Source organism: Vespula vulgaris, chromosome 7 (genome assembly GCF_905475345.1).
Source record: "Vespula vulgaris chromosome 7, iyVesVulg1.1, whole genome shotgun sequence".
Taxonomy (NCBI): Eukaryota; Metazoa; Arthropoda; class Insecta; order Hymenoptera; family Vespidae; genus Vespula; species Vespula vulgaris.
This window is the reverse complement of record NC_066592.1, coordinates 5,437,538-5,459,235: the sequence shown is the minus strand read 5'-3', so window position 1 is coordinate 5,459,235 and position 21,698 is coordinate 5,437,538. Positions and strand designations below refer to the sequence as shown.

Genomic DNA, 21,698 nt, shown 5'->3' with positions numbered 1-21,698 from the left:
ATAATATTTTTAAAACTAAAGAGAAAAATCATGCAGGTGAAATTATAAACAAAGGAGCATAAAACCAAAAGTCACATTACGTAGTACGAAATTTCAAAATCACCAGTTCTTATCGTAGCTCTTATACAGATTTATATGCCGATATCATATATTTTATACACATTAGAAGAAAGATGAAATTAAGTAGGATAATTAGTCCTATTACTTCGATCACATATCTTTGACTATGTTACACATAAACTCACAAAATAGCTGCTTGCACAAAGAGCAAAGCAGGATAATATGCAGTTATTTAAAATTATTTCCGTTGCTTATGCAACTGGCACACACGAAAATATTAAAATACAACCTATAGTATTTAATCGACTATTCCTGTATTAATATCGTTTAGTTGTAGAAAAAGACAGTAAAAAATTAAAAAAAAAAAGAAAAAGAAAAAAAAATCCAAAAAAAAACAAAAAACTTAAGAACGATTTAATTTGTTTGTCTTTATTATATTTATTGAGACGTAATTAACATCAAAGCAAAATTATATCAAAAATGCTTTTATTTTTCTTATATCAATTTTTTGGTGGTTTTATCATACGACTCGTAGGTGGTGGAATCTTATCAAAGCCAGTATTATCAAAGACTGGTAGTAAATCTCTAACTCTTTGGCCAGGATAGACTGATGAAAGTTCATTCCATCTAAAATAAATAGATATTTAGAAAATATTAAATATGATATCTTCGCACTTACACAGATATAGTTTATTAACCTGTTGCTTTTATATTTTACAAGAGATTGTGATGAAGTAAATGGAGTGTCAGTAGGAAAATAAGTTGCTCCGTAAAAATCTAATCCTTGACTAAGCAATATAGTAGTTTCTTCCAAACTGGCAAGGGTAACTCGTATAACAGGTGGTCCTGTGTATATTGTTGCTGGCTCATTTACAGTTTGCGCTTCATTTTTTAATCTGTCATTGATGGCTTTTACTAAATCATCAGATAAAAATTTAAAAGCTTGGAAATAACATAATAATCTTTCCTACAAACGATAAAGAAGGTTTCTTTTTAAACTTACAAACAGTTCCAGTGGCTAAAGGTACCCTTGTTACTTCCACTATGGAACGATATTTAAATAAAGCATGTCTGATATCATCTTCTGGTAATTCCTCTGGCACATCTAAAACGTATACGGTAAACGTCTTTGCTGGTCTACATGGTATAGCAATCTACAGTAAAAATTATTATTAGTTTTGAAAAATAGTCTTATATATAGTATAAACTTCTACAAGTTTTACCTTCTTGTAAAAACGTGCACCAGTTATTTTGTGAAAACCTTTCTTGTACACTGCATGATAATCATCAGTGTTGCTAAATTTAAAAAGTATTCCAGTAGCTGTTTTTGTTAAAGAAAATGCTCCACTGAAACGTTTTATAATAAGATTTTGATGTTTCTCATACGTTCTTTTTTTGAACATTTCTTTTCTTTTCTTTTGTTTGAATATGGCGCTATTAAAAATCGCGGTAAACGATCATCTTTTATTTTCATAAACGCGCGAAATGAATAACGACATTGATCGTTTGACACGTTAAAATATTTGATTAAAGAGATGAAACGATCCACTCATGAAATAAAAAAAAAAGAAAGAAAAAAAAAGAGAAAAAGAATTAATACCATATCTATAATCGTTAAAGAAAAAAAGTTTTCTTTTTCGTAATTATTATTTTCATTCTTACCGGAAGTTCATTTTTTCACAAATGGCCGCTGCTTTTTCTATATTGAAGTCATGGCTAGGTGTTAAAAGGAATGCACCCTTCGTGATGAAATCATTGTCGCTTATTTCCGAATCGGTTTCGCGAGTTTGCCAATCGTCGGTAATATGCCGACTTTCTTGATTAAGTCTTAAAAGAGAACTACTTTTGGATGTTGACATCTCTCTTTTGTAAGTATTACTAAGGCTCACTTACTTTTGCAACATCTTTTATAGGCAAGATCATAGTACATGGGTTTGTCTAGTCTTTAAATGATCGAACGTCGTAATACGTTACGCGAGATCGCCTTCTTGAGTGAAACACAATCGAGCAGAAAAGTCATGGTAGTAATGTCGTTTCAATACAATATAATACTCATCGCTTTACATTTCCTTATATAGGGTGAAAAATTAACTTTTGTCATTTTCAAAATTTTTCTTTACTACAAATTTTACCGAATAATTTTTCCCTCATTTAAAATTCATATTATTTATTTAAAATATAAAACTCATAGAACGTATTACGATATTCATTTCTTATTCACTAAAATATTTATAATGACAAAATACATTCTTATGATGGACTTTTTTTTAATTGACATCATTTAAAATTTGTATGGTAATTCAAAAGTTTTGGAAGTACTACGTCGATCAAGAAGTTCTCTCGCTTATCGTAAATATTAATTGTTAATAGTACGTATATTTTATTTGAAAAATTATTCGATATAACTTTAAAAATAAGACGTTATTGATGATAAAAAATTCTCGCTCTACCCTATATACATACATTGACACGAATACACTCTTTGTCTTTGTCTCTTACGATCTACTCGAAGAGACGGATTAATAGGGCTTGCCTCGGAAATTTATCGTGGGCGTTGTCATCTATTGTTATTACTATGTGCATATTCGATTGACAGTGTGTAAATCATTATAGAATGTATATGTGTATACACATACTACATTATTACAACGTAATTGCTTATTATCTGTTAAACAAACTTCCGTTCTCTCTCTCTCGGGTTTGAAAGAGATCACGTGATAAACTAAAGTTACTTCTATATTTCAAAAGAATCATACTCGTAATGATTTGATTATAATTTTCAAAAATACATAATAACTTTGTATTATTTATTATCAAATTTACGTAAAACATACCAAAAGATTTATTATTGATTTTATATCAACGTGAGATTTATCATTCGGATTTTAACTTTTTTTTTCTTTGTGTATTTCTTTTGACTCTGTTATTCGCGGGTTTTTTCTTTAAGTCATAACTCGTATGTGTTCCGTACTCTTCATTTCGTAATTTTACACATTAATTTTTACAGTGCTTTATCGTTATTTTATTATAGAAAAAAGAAAGTGTTCTAAACGTGTCATTACAGTGCTATGTAAGTAGTGTAAAAGTGTAGATAAAAGTGAGGTTACTAAATTAATAACTTTATAAATATCTTTACCGATTGTTGGTTATGTTGTGTTGTGTGTGATCATGATTATATATTACTTAATCTAACCAAAAATTTTTGATATTATCTTGATTGTATAAATTTTATTCTTTTTTTATTTATTCAACTATTTTATATGATTACATAGAAATGATTAATGTTTTGTACATTGATGTAACTTATTTATTACTGTTTCATCACTTGTAAAAGATACTTTAGTATTTTTGAATATTTCTACATTATATTGTTCCTGAATATTTGATTTATATAGATGTCAAATAAAGATATTATGTTTGCGACAAAACAAAATCTCAAAACAACGCTATTACATGGACCAGCAGAATTAAGCAAGACATTCTTGTACGAGGTATGTAAATCATATTACTTGGTGTTAATATATAAAAAATATATAAATAAGAGGAAGAAGATATATAGTTTAATATATAGGTAAGGATATTGTATCGACAATCTGTGAACGTTACATACATCAAATATTTTAGTATAAGTAGAGATATTTTTTCCATCAAATACTATAAATTTATTTATACTATAAGTTATAAAGAAAAGCATAGTATTTAAATTGTATCATTTAACAGGCAGCCATTTATTGGGCAGAAGAAGGTCGTCGTGTTTTTTATATCACACCAATACCTTTACAACAAATTCCTTCCTCTTGTCACGAAAGTAACCCTTCGACATACTTCACTTATAAACTGATTACGTTTGTGTAAGTTTAATTTTTTATTTCAATTAGAGCTCATAACTACAAATTTTTTTGAAGTGACAATATAAGTGATATATTTATATATACAAAATATATATACATGTGAAAATGAAATTTTACTTATAAATTTCTTTTTTCAAATTACAATTAACTACAAATAATTTTTTCTAAAACATATATATTTTTTTTTATTTGAAATAATTAGAATAAATTATGTAAAAATATTCAATTTTTCGATCGATGAATTTGTAGGTATCTATCGGATTATAAATCTTTGGTAACACAGCTAGCAGAATTACACACGTTCGTTTCATTACCTACTATAGTTTTGTTAGACGACATAGATCATTACATTGAAGATGACGCAATAAAAAAACCAGACTATTGTGAAGAAAAAACAAAGATGCGTATAGCCAGAGCATGTAGCGTGATCTTCGATGCGATAAATTCGTGCTCACGAATTTCTAATACTATTGTAAGCAATTCTATTCACTCGCATAATGAATTTCACGGAAGTACTACTGGTTCATTTATCTTCTTAGGTACACGCGTGCATATGGTCTTCGTCGATTTTAAGAAAAACCGATATGGATACTACTATATATTTTCGTAACATCTGGAACGTATCGGAAGACGAAGAGAATAAAATAATTTCCTTAAAAAAGATTGACCGTGAAACGCATCTGCCCGAAGGTTATCCATGCTTCGAATATTATAAATTTCAAGATGGATCGCGAATTTTAAAAAATGTTTACCGAGAATTCCTTGCTTAATCTATCGTAAGTTTACTTTCTTATTTATAGAGATCATTTATATGGATTTATATATATATATATATATATATATATATATATACACACATATATTATATATTATTTTTAATATAAATTCATATAATATTATTATATATTAACTTCTCATATTCTTGAACGGAAACACAAAAAATTAAAAGAAACAAAAACACATTGGAAGGTCGAATTCATTGGAAAATCATTCGTCACTCTTTTCCAATTGGTAAACAGAATTGGCAGCTGGTAAAAGAGAGGTAATTGGATCGGTGTGTCGAACGGTACGAAGAACGAGCTTAGAGGCAGGCAGGCATGCAGGCAGGCATGCAGGCAAGCAGACTGGCGGGCAGACAAGACAGGACAGGCCAGGGTAGGCCGGGCCAAGCAGGCAGGCAAGCAAGCAAGCAAGCAAGCAAGCAAGCAGGCAGGCAGGCAAGCAAGCAAGCAAGCAGGCAAGCAACTAACCAACCAAGCAAGCAAGCAAGCAAGCAAGTTAAGCAGGCAGGCAGGCAAGCACAGGAAAATAGCCGTCGCTGTTGAAAGCCGGGACAGGTTACTCCGGCAGTAAGCAAGTGGCAAGTGTTAGTCGCCCGACAGCACTTGCCACGAATAGGCATGCGATGGTCCCGTTAAGTACCGATCTTACGCTTACTTGTCGTCACATCGACTCAAATCTCGAGCAGTGAATCATTTTCGAATTTAAAAAGTGACAAAGTTTATATATAGATAATATAAATAGAAATATTTCTTGATGAAAAATCGTTAAATTTTATTTTTCATATAACATAGGAAAAAAAGAACGAGAGAAAGAGAGAGAGTGAGAGAGAGAGAGAGAGAAAGAAAGAAAGAAAGAGAGGGAGTGTCTGTCTGTTAGTTATTCGCGTGTCCAGTGATAGACAAAATAATGAATAAGAGGATAGCATATGTCTGCAGGAGTACAGGAACGAGTGAATGCATTTGAGCGTGTGCGTGCACGTGCGTGTTCGTCGGAATAGTGTTTCTGATCCTGATCGACCTCGAAGACGCGCGATCATCTGCCTTCGAGGACACGATGCTGATGCTGACGATTCGCCTCGCCGTACTTTCGATCTTCCTTCAACATTATGTCGCCGCTAATTCAATCATTTCCGCTAAGGTATTATGAAAATTTCTTTTATTAGTTCGATGATCATTGTCGAAATTTGACGATATTTTTTTTAAAGGATTCATCGCGAAGATAGACGAACAGTCGTCGAACAGTTAGATCGTTCTAACGTTTCAATTAATAGCTTGGGAAAAAAAAGAAAAGAAAAGAAAAGAAAAGAAAGCATTTGCAAATTCGCCGTCGACTATTCGCCTCAGATAATTGAAGCCGTTATTCTATGCAATGCATAACTTGTACACTTATCGTGCTCTCAAGCGGTGATATCTGTTGTGCTAAATGTGCGCAGCACACAAACGTCTTACAGTCATTTCGAATGACTATTGAATCGATCAAATAGTTTTTCAGAATGTTCGATGTTAAAAATGATATATATATATATATATGTCGGTGTGTGTGTTGAAAGTAGTGATATCTAAGAAAACAGATGATTATGCAAAATAAATAATAATCTTTAATGTATGAAATGTAGGAACGTTTTATTAGACAGAGAAAGAGAAAAAGAAAGGAAGAGAGAGAGAGAGAGGAGTATGTATGAAAATTATTATAAGATTACAACATTCTCTCTTTTAACGTTCTAACGCACGACGTGCAAGTACGCGTTTTATTTACACTGATTGCGAGCAGAAAAGTAAGGCAAATATCTGCGGCCAGATTAAAGCTCAAAGTATTTTTTCTTTTTTGTCCTCCTGTTTAATGATATATGCTTTGTACATCTTCGAGATAGGACTAAACTCGTTACACGTTTTCGACGAGATACTACGCTCGGTTATACCGAACTAAGATAAATATCTCTCGCTTTACCTATCTTATTTATCGGATCTACGTGTAATTAGGAACGAATTATGCGTGAACGTTAAATAAATTATCATTCTACGATATACATACATACATACATACATACATACATACATACATATATATAGCTAATAACAATTTTAAAGCAAGAAAATATTTTATCCTATCATGTGTGAAACAAGAAATCCTTTGTTTGCTAACGATCTTGTTATTAGTTTAAAAGAAAGGTAAAAGACGGTACCTCTAACTGCTGATCGAACATTTAAAGAGCGTGTTTTACATTTAATAATAGGCGCCTTGTACGTCTCTGGTAGTGATTAAGCGCGAGGCTTATGTAGTATGTATGTATATATATTTATATATGTATATATATATATATATATGTGTGTATATACGTACGTAAGTTCGTTCGTTCGTACCGACGACCGAATGATAACTGAATTACATAAAACCTCCTTGGTAGTTATTATCTTTTCGACGAATAAACTTCTATTTACGTTAGAAATAAATGTGCGCGAATAAAATCAGCTTGTGAAATATAATCGAATCGTAAGATATTATAAGAGGCTTATTGCCATTTAGAAACACGTTCTCCTACCATCGTCGTCGTACGCGTCAAGTAAATTATGAGTTCAATCAATTTCCGTATTGATATCTTAATCTTCGACTTCGCGATCCTTCTTCTCTCTCTCTTTCTATTCTCGTTAAGAGAAACTCGTCGTTATTTATAACATTGCTCTACGTTCTCTTGATATCAAATTAATTATGATAAAACCATATGAAAGCTAGTCGTTCCACTTCAATCGATTGTTTATAAATTGTTAGCGTATGTTTTACAACGAAATCAAAGAAAGAGAAAGAGAAGTAACTCAATACTTTTTAATGTATTCTATTTTGATTGCCTTTTCGTTCGTTGCTTCGACTCGATAACGAAAACACGTTCGTACAGTTATGTCCCCGAATTCCATATAATCGGTACTTACTTTCTCCGCCTATCTTCTTTTCTTTGCTTTTTTTCTTTTTTCTCTTTATTCCTTTTTTCTTTTATTATTATTATTAAATTTTTCGTACAGTCAAACACCTATCGATTTTTTTATTTTTAACGAGTCTAAAAGTCAAGACTCCCAAAGAATTTCTTTCTTTTTTTTTTTTTTTTTTTTTTTTTACCAAACAAATGTAAACGTCTCTTTTGGGAATATACTCTCAAAGATTCGAAGGTCGACAAATATCTATTTGATATATTCGCTATAAAAAAGTAAAATCGTGTATGAATTAGTAAGAAAGAATTTCTTTACTATAGTTTTTCATGAATTATTTTTCTCTTTCTATAATATATAGAAAGATAAAGAAGTAATGATGATGATGAGACAGAAATAATAATTGATGCGAGACCGTGAACCCCGCAGCGGTACGGTACGATACGGTATAGTTTGGTGCGGTGCGGTGCGGTGCGGAGAGCATCAGGTACAGAAAGCGTCTAAGAAACCTGTTTGGAGACAGCCAATGTCTTACGAGGCCTTTTCTCTTTCTTGTTGCTTTTCACGACACACGCACGTTGATGCATTCCTATAGTACGTACAAACAGTTCCTTCCGAATACTCACTGCCAGCTACTCTCTGTCAGCATTTATCCTTTTCTTCGTTTTCTTGTTTCTTCTTTTTCCTCTTTTTTTCTTCCGTTCCTCGTTTTACGTGCTCAATGGTATGCGAAACTCCTCGGTTAAGTATGAGACAGCTTACGATTTTTTTTGTTTTCTTTTTTGTGAAAACATCAATCACGAATTACATTGATTGATTTTATAACGAATAATAAATTCAAGAACGATTAGTTCGATCTAAAATTGTTCAATCAATTAGAGTGACGTATAGAAATTAATTGTAGAAGATTGAGAGAAGATCAGATTTGGATGTGCGTTTTCGTTTATAATTCTATTATCGTAGGAACAATGCCGGAGGAGAATAGCCGAGTGCACGATGGATGACGATAAAAGTGCGCCGGTATGTGGAAGCGACGGTGTCACGTATCCTAGTCAGTGTCAGGTCATTTCGAAGCAGTGCCAGGGTGTATCTATCCTAATTAAACACACCGGACCCTGTCCAGGTTCGTATAACATTGAAAATGTTAGTTAGTTATACATTTACACGATCATAGTTAAATATAGAAAACTACGAGGGATGATGAGAAACGATCGGACGAGTTTGCGTCATCGTGTGTACTGGATTTGTCCGTAAAAAGCTTTTCGGGTGAAACAGGTATTTCGATTAATCCTCCTGAGATCGACGAGATGAATCCTTACAAAAGTATAATTATCGATGGTCACACGTGAACCCTTTTTATTTTATTTTCTTTTTCCTTTTTTTCTTTATTTATTTTTTTCGTTTTGTTTTTCCTTTGACTCTATTTGACTTTCAGTTAAATAAACTCATAGAAAGATAGCAACACAGTATTAGCATTGCTTGAGACACGATCATATTATTGATTTTCTTTTAAAGAAAGAATAAATTGTCAATAATTATATACAATGAAATACGTTTTAATCGACGAGGAAGATAACATCGTATCGCGAGCTCTTCCGCGAATATCTATGTATATATGTATTTGAATAAAAAAACGTTAACGAATTTGTTTAGAAATGCCACCATGCTTTTCGGCGAGACTATCGTCACGAGTGGGATCACGACCGGTTTGCCGGCCAGATGGTACGTATGCGCCGGTGCAATGCCACATGGAGACCGGGTTTTGCTGGTGCGTAACATTGCAAGGACGTCCACTGCCGGATACCTCGGTGAGGCACCAAAGACCGAGATGCGAGAAACTCGCTTCCAGATCAGCCGTTGCTACTAGGAGTGGACAGAGAAGACGTTCCTCTAATTGGAAGGAACGAAGACAGTATAGCAGTAGACATCGAAATACATGTGATCGTCTTGAAAAATCCAAGTTTAATAATAATCTCATAGAGAATTTTAGGATCGAATATAAACGAGCGAATATATCAGTGACTGGTAAGTCAATAATTTATTGAATTCATTAATTTTTTTTTTTTTTTTAATTATTGTACCTTCGAATATCTCATTCATTCATTCATTTATTCGTTCGTTCGTTCGTTCGTTCGTTCGTAGGTGACAAAAACGTGGAACGCGTATTGTCTTGGAAATTTGCGACTTTAGACAAAGATGGAGATGGTTATTTGGACAGAGCAGAATACAAGGAACTTCGAAAGCTTGCTAAAAAAGCAGTTAGACCTAAAAGATGTGCACGCACGTTCGCCCGAACTTGCGATCTCAATCGAGATCTCAAACTCTCGAGGCAAGAATGGGGTGCTTGCCTGGCCAACGATTTCACTCGTAAGTCCTTTACACGTACCACCTTTTACCTAGTTCTTTTTCTTCTTTTTCTTATTCTTCTTCTTCTTCTACTTCTTCTTCTTCTTCTTCTTCTTCTTCTTCATTTTCATCTTCTTCTTCTTATCATTCTGTCGTTACGGATTTGTCCTGAATGCGGGCCGATTAAAGCGCATTGAGCAATCGTGGAATATCCTCTGCACGATTCCACCTTTTTTTTTTCAACCTGTCATCATCGATAGGTTCTCTAAAAATTCATTATCGTTTTCATTTTGATGCTTGCAAGCGAAGAGTTCTTTTGTTCTTTTATTTTATTTTATTTTTTTCTCTCCGTCTTTCTTTCTCTTTCTCTCTTTCTCTCTCTCTCTCTCTTTCTCTCTTTTTCTCTCTTTCTCTCACTTTCTCTTAAATGGATGGTCGAAATCTTCCTCGCATTAGTCACGCACGCATGATGAATCATTCTATTGGTATATAATCACGTTACTATTCGAAATACGAAACTGCAAGAGAGCAAAGTTTGATCTTTCTTTAGACATTTATCCTTTGCTATATCAGGAAGTACATTACTTAAATGGTTTCATAATCGTAGACTTCGTCAGAAGTTAGTAAATTAAATGTGAATGTTTCTTGACAAAAGAAATACAATGGTGTCCAGCATATCTCTATAGTATATATTGAAACTTTAATACTTAGTATTTCCATTACTTTGTCAATTTGTTATCACCCGTGTTTTAGATCGCATTGTTCTTTAGATAAACAAAAAATGGAAAAAGGAGGATCTCGTTACCTTTGCATATGATATTTTCTTTCATAATTATGGGTAGTTAGGTACAGAATGATAGTATCGTTATCGTTATTAGAATCATCTCTATCTTCAAAGGGATGATACGTGGTTGAGATAACTGATAATTAAATGACAGGAATATTGGAACAATATGCGAAGAAGATGAAGAAACGAAACAGGAAACACGTCACGACGAAAGAGGTAGGTATTTTTTGTTTTCATTTTTTATAATACTAATTCTAAATTATATAAATTACAAAATTCTTTATTCTTAATCTGAATCTCGTATTAAGAGTTTTATTTCTTTATTTTCATTATGATTTCAGTAAGAGTTCCGATCAGCGTTGTCGTATTAATTGATCGAAGATTCAACTTCAAATACTACTTCTACTTAAACTTGACATCGGCTAGGTGTTCTTCGAAGAATAAAGAAGTTAGTAACTCGTATAGAATTGCTATGAAAGAAAAAAAAAAATCTAGCTAATACATATGTATATACATACAGGGTGTTTCCTTATTGATCAGAATTGCAAATAATTTATATAATATGATGATATACCGAACAATATTTGTAAAAACATTCTTTTGATAGGTTCGGTCCCTCACGAGGTATTGCAACATTACAAGTTAAAGTAAACAGCCTGTATATTCTGCTATTTCGACAAAGATCTAATAATATATGTTTCAAATTACGATTAACGTGCACCTCTACGAAGAAGGTGATGGGGGTAAAAGAAGATCAGGAGAAGGAGGAATACGACGACGATTGGCCAGTTGGGTGAAATATTATCATCGTCGGAAAAATCGTCGGGCGATTATACTGCTGCGTTTTGGACCGATCGTGGTAGAAAAACAAAAAAGAAAAAGAAAAACGAACTACGATCATTTTTCATGTGGACGGTAACGAGATCCTTAAGTGCAGTACGGTAATTAATCATTAAGCAAGAACATAAATTTACGCTTTATCAAGAAAAGACTGTCATTCTCATATTCGTCCTTGACTAAAAAAGAAATCTTAAAAGTTTATCGTTAAACATCATCATGTCTTACAATTAGCTAATTACGATAGAACTTAGGATGTGAAGATTCATTCGTTGATATGCTGGACATACAAAGAAAAGATCTTTTCACTGATAGGATGTTTAAACCTTCTCCCTTTCGACATTTTTCTCTTCCTATCGTACTCTGTTAAAAATAGAGATATGCATATATACAGACACACACACACATTCTTTATATATATTTTCTTCGTCTCGCATGTTTGTATCGAAATATTCGAAGTAGTATGCGATAAAGAAAAAGAAGAAAAAAAAAACAGAGAATTGTTGTGATACAGTTTGCGTTGTCAAGATAATCCTCCTTCTCCTTAGCTTCGTGAAAATAAAAGAAAGTTTGTTTTATTACGACACATGTGCAACAATGAGGAAGAAAAAAATAATTCCCGTTGATAGGATAGGCAGGCTCGGAATGTGCATGCATGTTTCTTTTCATATACATATCATGCTTCATTTCTAATTCTAATCTGCTTGAAAGCTTCTATTGATACCAGCACGATGTAAAATGGAAAATGTGATTTCGTTTACTTGGCGGTTCATTGATCTTCGGTATGCATTATTTAACATGCAAGAACCTACGTTGATACGCGTATCGACTGTCAACGAGGGATAAGACTAAAGTTGTTAACGTTAAGTCGCGTCGTAAATTAAGAATGCCGTTCCGAGACAGGATATATCGTAAACGCGAGACCCGCTAGATAGTTCGTCGCTAAGGTTTAATATTCGCAAATTCTGCAGGAAGTTTGCCCACACGTATGTAGCTGCTCTCGCTTTGGAAGGAATTGAAGCAATTGACTTCGTGTAACACGCGCCTGTTTAAAACTATCCTCCTCATTCTTCTCTTCTCGTTGTCGTCTCAAGTTTTTACACCCACGCGAGGTCTTTCGTCGATAAATACCTTATTTTGAGGTCGAGACAAAATTGAGAAAAGAGATTGAAATAGAACGATAAGGGGCGCGAACGAAAAGGAAATTTTTAATAATCATTAAAAATATCATTTTATTTGTCAAGATTTGGATATAAAATGTTTCATCGTATACATTGTTTCGTCGAAGACGATGGGTTGCACGATCGCAAAGTGAACAAAATGAAAGTAAAAATATGCGTATAGCATGATCCGTGCGTGCATGCGACTTTACTATGTCTTCTTCTTCTTCTTTCTCTTCTTCTGTTCTACTCCTCCTTCACCAACCCCTTACCCCTTATAAATTACGAATTGCTGCTATGCTTTTGAGCAATGGTGCGCGAATGACGCAAAGCAAACTGTACATATATAGGTAAAGCCGGTCGGCTGAGTGACATCATTGTTATCATTTAGTACGTTTGTTCTTGTCGCTGAACTCCGCAGCAGATCCTCCCGAGGTCCCCGAGGACCAGAGGACACAGGCCACTGATCAAGGTGAGTTTCAGTCCTGTAATGTCCTTTGGGGTAATTTTATCGCATTTCTTTTTTCGTCTCTTCTCGAATATCACTCGTAATAATAGATATTAATTTCATGAAATTCTCTACATTATCTCCACATTCATTTGGATCTATATACATATACATATACATACATACATACATATATATATATATATATATATATATATATATATCCTTTTTGTGCATTTTTTAAAAATGAACATTTTTTACGAACGATAATCCAGACAATTTATTGCGACTTTTAGTCGTAATAAATTCCATGTAAATATGTAAATATGTAATTTGTTCAAAATAACAAACGACTAACAAAAAAGTGTTGAGTCCATTAAATTCTAATATACTATATATTTCTACAACTTGATTCACATTATTTCAGTACTCAAAGGTAATTCCTCGCCTGTACATTCAAGGCCTACGTTTAACGATAATCCAGCCGATACCAAAGAAGAAAACGATGGTACGTTTCTTCTCGAGCACGCATTTATCTTTTTTCTTTTGTTTAATTTTAATAATATAAATTTTGATAATGCATCAGCGACTGACTGTATATCGGATAGGCGATCGGTGTTGGAAGATCAAAGACAAAATTCACAAGAAAAATTTTATATACCACAATGCACACCCGATGGTAGATACCATCGAGTACAATGTTATTCCGGTTATTGTTGGTGCGTTTATCAAGATACAGGGAAACCTATACCTGGAACATCTTCGAAGGATAGTACACCAAATTGTAATCCAGCACCTACACCTAGCAGACCAATGAAGGGTATATATTTTTACTTTTTTTTTTTTTTAACAATACAATTGCAATTTATTTCAAGTCGTTTTTTTTTTTCTTTTTTTAATTAGGATGTCCCGAATTGAAAAAACAAATTTTCCTACGAGACTTGATGGATTTAATGCAAAAGAAAATGAAAGCGTCTAGTACGGATTCGAGCGAGATAACAGCCAACTGGCAGGCTTCCAAAGAAGAACAAGTAGCCACATGGCACTTTGTAATGCTCGATAAAAACAAGAATAAGGTGTGTAATCGTTTTTTATTTATTATTCTTCGTGATACATCGCCGATGGTAACGTATGTTTAATTTAATGAAATCTTATCAATAGATTTTAGAAAGAAAAGAATGGAAGAGTTTTCGCATCATGGTCTCCAACAATAGGTTGCTTCGTAAATGTGGTAAAAAATTGCCTAGGTATTGTGATATTAATAATGACAGAAGAATCAGTATGACGGAATGGTTGAGCTGCCTGAATGCTCAACATTCGGTAACATGTAAGTTTTTGTATCAAAAATCTTTTCTTTTAACAAATGATAACTTTTTTTTTATTGTCTCAATAATATATTTATTAGCTGAAAATCCGGAAAAATCATCTACAAGCAAGCCAAAGAGGATGGGTCCTAATCCATTGGATCAATTTCTCAATGACGACGATTAATAGAAACCTTTTGTGATACATACTTTATCATCTAATCTATGCAATGCAAAAGCATTGTAATAATTTAGTATTATTCAGTCATAGAACTTATTTGAAAATGAGATTGAAAACTTGGAAAAATCATTTATTAATTTTACCTTGTGCTTTTATTTCGTATTTGACGATAAACAAGAATTTCATACATTTTTCACATAATATTATCAATTGCTGGTAATCTATCAATGGGATAAAGAATTATTCTTTATTTTGCAATTATTACTTTATCCGAGATATTCATTTTAATTACTTTTAAGGGATAATTGAATGTAAATCAAAATAAAAAAACATTGTATATAAAAATCAATTGTAATTTCAAGGATAAACAACAATGGTAAATTTGTGAATATATTTTTGTATACTTGTCTTAAAAATATAGATACTGTTCGTAATATTATTCTAATAGTATCTAGGTACATATCCAAGATCTTCTTTTATTATCATAAAAGATAAGATGAACACAGAAACATCAGAACCGAGAAGATTCGAACATTTATCTCGGTTCATTATTAATAGTCCGACAATCCGTATAATACAGTGAATCATACGAGACTTTTTACAAATACAACAACACGCGAGATTATATATTAGTACATCAGATTATGGACTGTGATGAGTCTTATTGTTAGAGAATAAAACCATAAATTTAAATATACTTTATACATTTATATAGATCTTTAAACTCCATCGTTTAACTTATGTTTGAATATGTGTGTGCGTTTTGTTTGGATATGAGAGCACAGGTTTATATAGAGTATATATATAAATATAAATACAAAGAATAATGCATTTATCAGAGCATAATTACGTACAAAAGATAACAAATTTATATGCACACGCTCACGCATACGTATATACACACATACACACACAATTTATACAATTTTTTCATTCAATTTCATGTAACACTTTTATAACTTAACAACTTCTTCACAATTTTATTCGCAATTTCACTTGATAAACACGCAGTGGTATCGCTAACATGTATACATATATTACATTCTTGTATAAGTTATCATACATTATATTCTTATGATGAAATCAGCAATTATAGAAGCGTAACGGTACTAAACACAGGGTGTAAAATATATACAATGATGTTAAATGATAGACTAAAGGAAGAGATAGAAGGGAAAAGGATACTACTAAAGATACAAACAGGGTTCAGGAAAAACAAAAGTACGATAGATAACATATAGATCTAATAGCATATGATAGAGAAAGAGTTAAACAAGGAAAGAGGAAACTATTGGCATTTTTCACAGATTTAAACAGTGGAGTACTAAGAGAATTAATAAGAAAAACAGGAATAAGAAGAGGAAACGACGATTGAGAGAACGAAAGAAATTTACACAGAAATTAAAAACAAATTAGAAATAGGAGAAGTCAGAAAAATTTTGAATAAATGAAGGACGCACATGAGTCCAAATCTTTTTACAATACTGATTGCAGAGTTAGAAGAAGTATTGAAGAAAGGACAAAAAAAAGAATAGCGTGTGTAAATGAAAAGATCTACGATCTAAATGAAATAAAAGAAATAATGAAAGAGATTTAAAAGGAAAAAATTGAAACTGAACGACAAAGATCGATAATGATATTGAGAAAATCAGAATATTTACATATAGGAATAAAGAAGTTGAAAGTGTATTTGATACATGACGAAGAATGTGGTTACAGTCAAATAAGAGTAGAACTCTTAAGCTATCGAACGAAGAAAAAAAAGTAGGGACAATACTGAAAGAAATGTATGATAGAAACAGAATCACTTGAATAAAATATAAACTAACAAACCATGTCACAAGATATGAAGTATCAAACGTACTTTAAAGTTTAAAGTACATTTAAAAGTACCAAAGAGTTCCTTTTAGGAACAATGTATTAAACGAAACTAGATTAAGTTTATTTTAAGTTAAAAAAGACTGTAACTAATTTATGAGTTATAAGATTAAGAGTTTATATGTTTATATTTTGTAAAATCAAGTCCTCTTACTTGACCATCAGGCCATAATGAATAATATTGAATATATTATATTCTTATAAAAAGGACTAAAAAATAAAAATGCTATGGGACGCATTCATTATTACACATGCTGCCCCTATTAATTTATTTAGAAAACTCGATCTTGATATCCACTATCGGCCATACTTGAACTAGGTTTCGCTGGACCACCTGGCACTTGATGATGAGGATGTCGCATATGACCTGGTCTTCTTGGTGGTGCTAAGTATTCGAACATACTCTGTGTATGTTGGGCTAACATTTTACTTAGATCACAAGGCATTGGATCTGTCCAGAAGAAATCGTGATTTAATGCAGAATCAGAATCATATCTTTTACTAGGATCAAGTATAAGAAGTTTATCCAACAAGTCACAAGCGTAGGGATCTTTTAAATATGGTTTTAGTCTATCTTTAACCTAAAAATTAAAATTAATATTAATTCAATATAATCTTAAATTATATATATTTTATTATTTCCTGAATTATCTCAGCTTACCTTTCTCTTCTGACCCTTAGGAAGATCCATTTTGTTAAATAATTCTAAACGTTCTACTCCTGGCCAAACTTCTGTCGTTATAGAACCACACAATTGTGAAATTAATATTAACTGTTGTTGTTCCGTATTACCTTGCATTATAGGCGATCTACAAATTAATTGGAATAAAATCCACACTTGTTATTACATACACACAAACTAACTTGAGATATCTTCCATATTTCATTAATTAAGATACATACCTTGTCCACATTTCAGCCATTATACATCCTGCACCCCATAAGTCTACTGGTGGGCCGTAATTTCTATCTCCTAACAGTAATTCTGGAGGCCTGTACCAAAGAGTAACAACTCTATTTGTGTAACGATTTGGTTGACCATTCTTATTAGCACTAAATGCTCTTGCTAAACCAAAATCAGCAAGTTTTAGTATACCGTTTTTTGTAATTAAAACATTAGCAGCCTTCATATCTCTATGTAAAATCTGGAAAGAGATAATAAATTATAGATTTCTCATTATTTAATATATCTACGTTGTATCATTTGTACACAAACTTACCTTATTACTATGAATATAATAGAGGCCATTTAACAATTGTTGCATGACCTTCTTAATTTCTCCTAAACTAAATTTAACATTTACATTAGATAACAAACCAGCTAGATCATGTTCACAAAAATCAAATACAAGGTAGAAAGTAGAGCGGTATCGATTGTACTGTGTTGCTGCAAAAGTTCCTAGTTATATTTTATACGATCATTGATATATAAAAAGTGAAAGAAAAATTATAAAAGAAAACTTTTTACCTCTTGTTCTACAAATTTCTATAAGATTAACTACATTTTCATGTTTCAATAACTGTAATATTCTTATTTCTCTTAGTGCAGTTATAGGAAACTGAAAGAAAAAATAAAATCATATTTATCAATACTTTATAAAAATATCTGAAAATATAGAACTATTTATAAATATATTGATATAATTCATTTCTGATACTCATTTATACAGCAGAAATAAATTTAATTTGCCATACATTTATTTATTTATTTATTTATTCATGCAATTATATGAATCTATAAAATAAAAATTTATATATTTATTAATATATTTTAATTCTTTGTAGTCAAAGTTCAGGATATTCCAGATATGAAGCACTTTAATTTTTTAATTGATATTAAAACTAATATGAATGAAAATATTGTTTAATATAAAATTAAAATCAAAAATATAAATTTCTCCAAAAAAAAAGAAAAAATAAATTTAATAGAATTTAATAGAACAGAACTTAAACAAAATTATTTTTATAGGTTTCATACAGTGATAATTGTTTGAGCTAACATCTCTTAATGTCTAAGGAAAAGTAATTCTAATTAATAAGTTACTCGTACTAAAAATATTAAAACTGCAAAGAGTCAATGTGTATTTATCCATTTACTTTATTGAAATAGAAAACTATAAGTAAAAGGATATTCTCTGATATAAATGTGTATCAATATTCTAAATAATTATTAGTAGTAAAAAAAAAATGCTTATCCTAAAGATTTTCGGTATTTTTTCATAAAATAAAAAATGATGAATCTAGAATGTTCTCTTTGTATACATACCCCTTCTTTCTCGTTATCCATCAAAACTTTTTTCATAGCTACGAATTTTTTATTAGTTTTCTTATCCCTCGCTTTGAATACCTCTCTATAATTCGATAAAAAATATAAAATATTAAACGGTTTTAATGAATACCCATAACCCAACCTAAACATTGAAATAACAAAATGAAGAAACTTTACCCGAAGGTACCCTGGCCAATTTTCGCAACTTTTTCATATTTAGAAGATTCATCGCAGTGAGGAAAATCAAATTCTTCGATATACTTTTCTTTTTCTTTTGTATTCATATTTTTTGTTGGCCGAACAAAAAACAATATAAAATTTTCTGCACTAGATCATAACACTCTTAGCATCGATGGTTGATGCACAGCTATAGTTTTAAAAATTAAATATTACTCATAGAGGGCTCTTAAGTTCCCCATAATCTTTTATTTGATTGGACAAAAATATTCCATTCTGATTGGTCCGTATAATTTATGATTTATTAAAAACAATTTATTAATTGTAAAAAACTAATATAATCTCATTATTTTTTACGATAATAAAAATTAAGGGATTATATTTATTAAATGAATTTATTATTATTATCGAAAATTGTCAGATATATTCTTTGAGTACTCACCTTTACGACATTGTAGATTCATCATAAACTATTCTAAAGCTTTCACTGCGCATTACAACGTGAAGTATAATGGTTATTTGGGTTAAAGATAACGTGCAATTATTTGTTATAATTTTGTGAAAATAAATATGTAATATTAATAACACTAATATAATTGCTAAAATGGGTCTTTTAGGTAAGAGTTGATATATTCAACGATCATTGTTAATATGTACTTATATATATTAACCATGCAAAAATATCATATCATTTGCTTCTCACTAACTTAGTTACTTTCTAAAATCTCTAGATACATTATTTTGGCGCCATAAATTCTGCGCGATAAATTACATAGAATAACTTATTATTTATTCACAGCTGGTTTATATTATTGTTTAAAAACGTACAAAATAGTGTAACTTTTAAATAATATATCGTACTGATTTTGTGTATTATCGTAATTAAAGTGAATTTTTAATCTTATTTAATTTTTAATATTGTCTTTGACAAAAATTTTGTTTTAACTATATATAAAAGGTTAATATGTTATTTTAGAATACCAACTTCTTTTGTTTAAATATATATCTTTTATATATGCTATACCTTTATAATACTAAAAATGATCTAAATATTATAATATAATATGCGGCATATAATTGTAGAATACGTCTATTTAAACAAAATAATCATTTTGTTTTAGTCAGAAGAATTAGTAATATATTAGGAATAATGTCTGGAACTCCTTGCAAGACTTACAAACGACCATTTACTGTTTGTGTTGAAGGTAATATTGGAAGTGGAAAAACTACATTTTTAAATCATTTTAAAAATTATGACAATACAGTTGTTTTACAAGAACCAGTTGAATTATGGCGCAATGTTGCTGGAGTAAATTTATTAGTAAGTCATATTAATATTGTCAATAAAATATCATGAATATATTGTGTACATATGATATTAATTTTATAATTAAATTTTTAGGAAATCATGTATAAGGATCCAAGGCGTTATGCTTGTATATTCCAATCTTATGTACAATTAACAATGCTTCAATTGCATACATATAAGACACAATTACCTTATAAAGTCATGGAGAGATCAGTTTACTGTTCTAGGTTATTTATAGAAAATATGAAACGTAATAAGATATTACAAGATTTTGAAATTGTTGTATTAGAAGAATGGTTTGATTGGTGTATAAAAAATGCTGACATAGAAACAGATTTAATAAGTAAGATTGTCTATTTTATATATAAGATAAATTTATTTTACGTGGAAGTAATAAAGATATATTTTAACTTACTTGTAATTTATTATATTTATTAATCAATACTATTTTTTTATTATACAGTATATTTAAGGACGAGTCCAGAAATTGTTTACCAAAGAATGCGTATACGAGCTCGTAAAGAGGAAAATTCTGTGTCATTGGAATACCTGAAACAAATTCATGAAATACATGATGAATGGCTACTATACCAAAGCTTGTTCTCTTTGCCAGCACCAGTTATTGTCTTAGATGGAAATAAAAGTATTGAAGAGATGGTAGCTGAATTTGATAAATGTAAAAATAAAATTTTTACTCAACAAAGAGAAGGTGAAAATGACACAATAACTGCAAATACAACTATCTCAGCCACACATGGATTAAAAGAAATAAAAACAGTAGATATATGTAAATAATATATAAGTATTCTCTTCGGCATTTAACTGTACCAAATACTTAGTATTTCATTTCCTTCTTGTTATAAATACATAGTATAATATAAAAATGTAAATTTTCATGATAAATACAATATCGATTCTCTCTTATTAAATAGAAGTACTTAAAAGAAATATAATATTTTTGATTTATAACGAAAATACATTTATTTTGAAGTTAACATTTTGAAACTATCCATTTGTCTACCTTGAATTCTTAATTTTTTTTTTTTTTTTTTAAGACAATAGTACATAATTTAAACAAAAGTATATTCGTTTAAAAAAATTACAAAGAACGTAAAGTGAGAGAAATTTAAAATAATTCCAATTTAAAATTACGATACTTTGAAATTTTGATCTCGGATAATATAAACGTGTAATATAAACACACACGGGTCGTATAATAACTTTGACAATATCCGAGTTAGTTCTCTTTGGTCTTTCGTCGAGTACACATCGAAGCTCTATATTTCTAAAGGCGAAAGACTTTAAATCAATATTATTAATAATTTTACAATTATTTAAACATTTTTTAATGAACAAGGAGTACAATAATATTAATATTTAAACAATAGTA

The 21,698-nt window shown here is 30.8% G+C and overlaps 5 protein-coding genes across 16 annotated transcripts; 3 read left to right on the top strand and 2 right to left on the bottom strand.

The window, feature by feature from the left end:
• Positions 1 to 492: 492 nt before the first annotated feature.
• On the bottom strand, positions 493 to 2,093 carry LOC127064942 (uncharacterized). Of its 4 annotated transcripts, none has more exons than XM_050996639.1 (5): positions 1,954 to 2,093; positions 1,723 to 1,887; positions 1,284 to 1,407; positions 1,064 to 1,214; positions 493 to 975 (listed from the first exon to the last, which is right to left on the bottom strand). In XM_050996639.1, exons 1-5 carry the CDS (start codon positions 1,962 to 1,964, stop codon positions 581 to 583), a joined length of 846 nt encoding a protein of 281 aa, XP_050852596.1. In that variant the 5' UTR covers positions 1,965 to 2,093; the 3' UTR covers positions 493 to 580. The 4 variants fall into 4 exon arrangements, with proteins under 4 accessions (XP_050852596.1, XP_050852598.1, XP_050852595.1 ...); XM_050996641.1 differs by having other exon boundaries at positions 493 to 687; positions 759 to 975; positions 1,723 to 1,997; XM_050996638.1 differs by having other exon boundaries at positions 1,723 to 1,997.
• Positions 1,788 to 5,531, top strand: LOC127064945 (uncharacterized). Of its 4 annotated transcripts, none has more exons than XM_050996651.1 (6): positions 1,788 to 1,928; positions 3,456 to 3,551; positions 3,781 to 3,911; positions 4,161 to 4,383; positions 4,451 to 4,687; positions 4,931 to 5,531. In XM_050996651.1, the coding sequence occupies exons 2-5, from the start codon at positions 3,456 to 3,458 to the stop codon at positions 4,679 to 4,681; spliced, it is 681 nt and encodes a 226-aa protein (XP_050852608.1). In that variant the 5' UTR covers positions 1,788 to 1,928; the 3' UTR covers positions 4,682 to 4,687; positions 4,931 to 5,531. The 4 variants fall into 4 exon arrangements, with proteins under 4 accessions (XP_050852608.1, XP_050852605.1, XP_050852606.1 ...); XM_050996648.1 differs by lacking the exon at positions 1,788 to 1,928 and adding an exon at positions 2,010 to 2,081; XM_050996649.1 differs by lacking the exon at positions 1,788 to 1,928 and adding an exon at positions 2,237 to 3,130.
• Positions 4,957 to 16,479, top strand: LOC127064931 (SPARC-related modular calcium-binding protein 2). Of its 4 annotated transcripts, none has more exons than XM_050996620.1 (11): positions 4,957 to 5,148; positions 5,630 to 5,831; positions 8,576 to 8,735; positions 9,266 to 9,637; positions 9,755 to 9,979; positions 13,134 to 13,214; positions 13,618 to 13,698; positions 13,777 to 14,010; positions 14,094 to 14,266; positions 14,352 to 14,517; positions 14,596 to 16,479. In XM_050996620.1, exons 2-11 carry the CDS (start codon positions 5,748 to 5,750, stop codon positions 14,679 to 14,681), a joined length of 1,662 nt encoding a protein of 553 aa, XP_050852577.1. In that variant the 5' UTR covers positions 4,957 to 5,148; positions 5,630 to 5,747; the 3' UTR covers positions 14,682 to 16,479. The 4 variants fall into 4 exon arrangements, with proteins under 4 accessions (XP_050852577.1, XP_050852579.1, XP_050852578.1 ...); XM_050996621.1 differs by having other exon boundaries at positions 4,958 to 5,088; XM_050996622.1 differs by having other exon boundaries at positions 4,957 to 5,831; positions 13,164 to 13,214.
• LOC127064935 (cyclin-dependent kinase 9) lies at positions 15,011 to 19,182 on the bottom strand. 2 transcript variants are annotated; one of them, XM_050996630.1, is made up of 7 exons: positions 19,000 to 19,182; positions 18,820 to 18,904; positions 18,022 to 18,112; positions 17,774 to 17,952; positions 17,457 to 17,698; positions 17,215 to 17,362; positions 15,011 to 17,134 (listed from the first exon to the last, which is right to left on the bottom strand). In XM_050996630.1, the coding sequence occupies exons 1-7, from the start codon at positions 19,104 to 19,106 to the stop codon at positions 16,826 to 16,828; spliced, it is 1,161 nt and encodes a 386-aa protein (XP_050852587.1). In that variant the 5' UTR covers positions 19,107 to 19,182; the 3' UTR covers positions 15,011 to 16,825. The 2 variants fall into 2 exon arrangements, with proteins under 2 accessions (XP_050852587.1, XP_050852588.1); XM_050996631.1 differs by having other exon boundaries at positions 17,774 to 17,940.
• A 276-nt stretch (positions 19,183 to 19,458) lies between these two features.
• LOC127064944 (deoxynucleoside kinase) lies at positions 19,459 to 21,303 on the top strand. 2 transcript variants are annotated; one of them, XM_050996647.1, is made up of 4 exons: positions 19,459 to 19,616; positions 20,205 to 20,320; positions 20,402 to 20,651; positions 20,772 to 21,303. In XM_050996647.1, exons 1-4 carry the CDS (start codon positions 19,604 to 19,606, stop codon positions 21,101 to 21,103), a joined length of 711 nt encoding a protein of 236 aa, XP_050852604.1. In that variant the 5' UTR covers positions 19,459 to 19,603; the 3' UTR covers positions 21,104 to 21,303. The 2 variants fall into 2 exon arrangements, with proteins under 2 accessions (XP_050852604.1, XP_050852603.1); XM_050996646.1 differs by having other exon boundaries at positions 20,121 to 20,320.
• The last annotated feature ends 395 nt before the right edge of the window (positions 21,304 to 21,698 follow it).

What these genes read in the sequence shown, in the direction of transcription:
- LOC127064944 (XM_050996646.1), top strand. An exon ending in TTGCTGGAGTAAATTTATTA is followed by an intron (nt 20,321 to 20,401) that starts GTAAGTCATATT and finishes TTAAATTTTTAG; the next exon opens with GAAATCATGTATAAGGATCC. An exon ending in CATAGAAACAGATTTAATAA is followed by an intron (nt 20,652 to 20,771) that starts GTAAGATTGTCT and finishes TTTATTATACAG; the next exon opens with TATATTTAAGGACGAGTCCA.
- LOC127064935 (XM_050996630.1), bottom strand. Translation starts at nt 19,106, where the DNA reads ATGAATACAAAAGAAAAAGAAAAGTATATCGAAGAATTTGATTTTCCT. An exon ending in ATTATATTCATAGTAATAAG is followed by an intron (nt 17,699 to 17,773) that starts GTAAGTTTGTGT and finishes ATCTCTTTCCAG; the next exon opens with ATTTTACATAGAGATATGAA. An exon ending in ATGGCTGAAATGTGGACAAG is followed by an intron (nt 17,363 to 17,456) that starts GTATGTATCTTA and finishes ATTAATTTGTAG; the next exon opens with ATCGCCTATAATGCAAGGTA.
- LOC127064942 (XM_050996638.1), bottom strand. Translation starts at nt 1,919, where the DNA reads ATGTCAACATCCAAAAGTAGTTCTCTTTTAAGACTTAATCAAGAAAGT. An exon ending in TGTGAAAAAATGAACTTCCG is followed by an intron (nt 1,408 to 1,722) that starts GTAAGAATGAAA and finishes AAAACGTTTCAG; the next exon opens with TGGAGCATTTTCTTTAACAA. An exon ending in GTGCACGTTTTTACAAGAAG is followed by an intron (nt 1,215 to 1,283) that starts GTAAAACTTGTA and finishes TTTTTACTGTAG; the next exon opens with ATTGCTATACCATGTAGACC.
- LOC127064931 (XM_050996620.1), top strand. Translation starts at nt 5,748, where the DNA reads ATGCTGATGCTGACGATTCGCCTCGCCGTACTTTCGATCTTCCTTCAA. An exon ending in ACCTAGCAGACCAATGAAGG is followed by an intron (nt 14,011 to 14,093) that starts GTATATATTTTT and finishes TTTTTTAATTAG; the next exon opens with GATGTCCCGAATTGAAAAAA. An exon ending in TCGATAAAAACAAGAATAAG is followed by an intron (nt 14,267 to 14,351) that starts GTGTGTAATCGT and finishes TCTTATCAATAG; the next exon opens with ATTTTAGAAAGAAAAGAATG.
- LOC127064945 (XM_050996648.1), top strand. Translation starts at nt 2,010, where the DNA reads ATGATCGAACGTCGTAATACGTTACGCGAGATCGCCTTCTTGAGTGAA. An exon ending in AATCGAGCAGAAAAGTCATG is followed by an intron (nt 2,082 to 3,455) that starts GTAGTAATGTCG and finishes TGATTTATATAG; the next exon opens with ATGTCAAATAAAGATATTAT. An exon ending in CACGAATTTCTAATACTATT is followed by an intron (nt 4,384 to 4,450) that starts GTAAGCAATTCT and finishes TTATCTTCTTAG; the next exon opens with GTACACGCGTGCATATGGTC.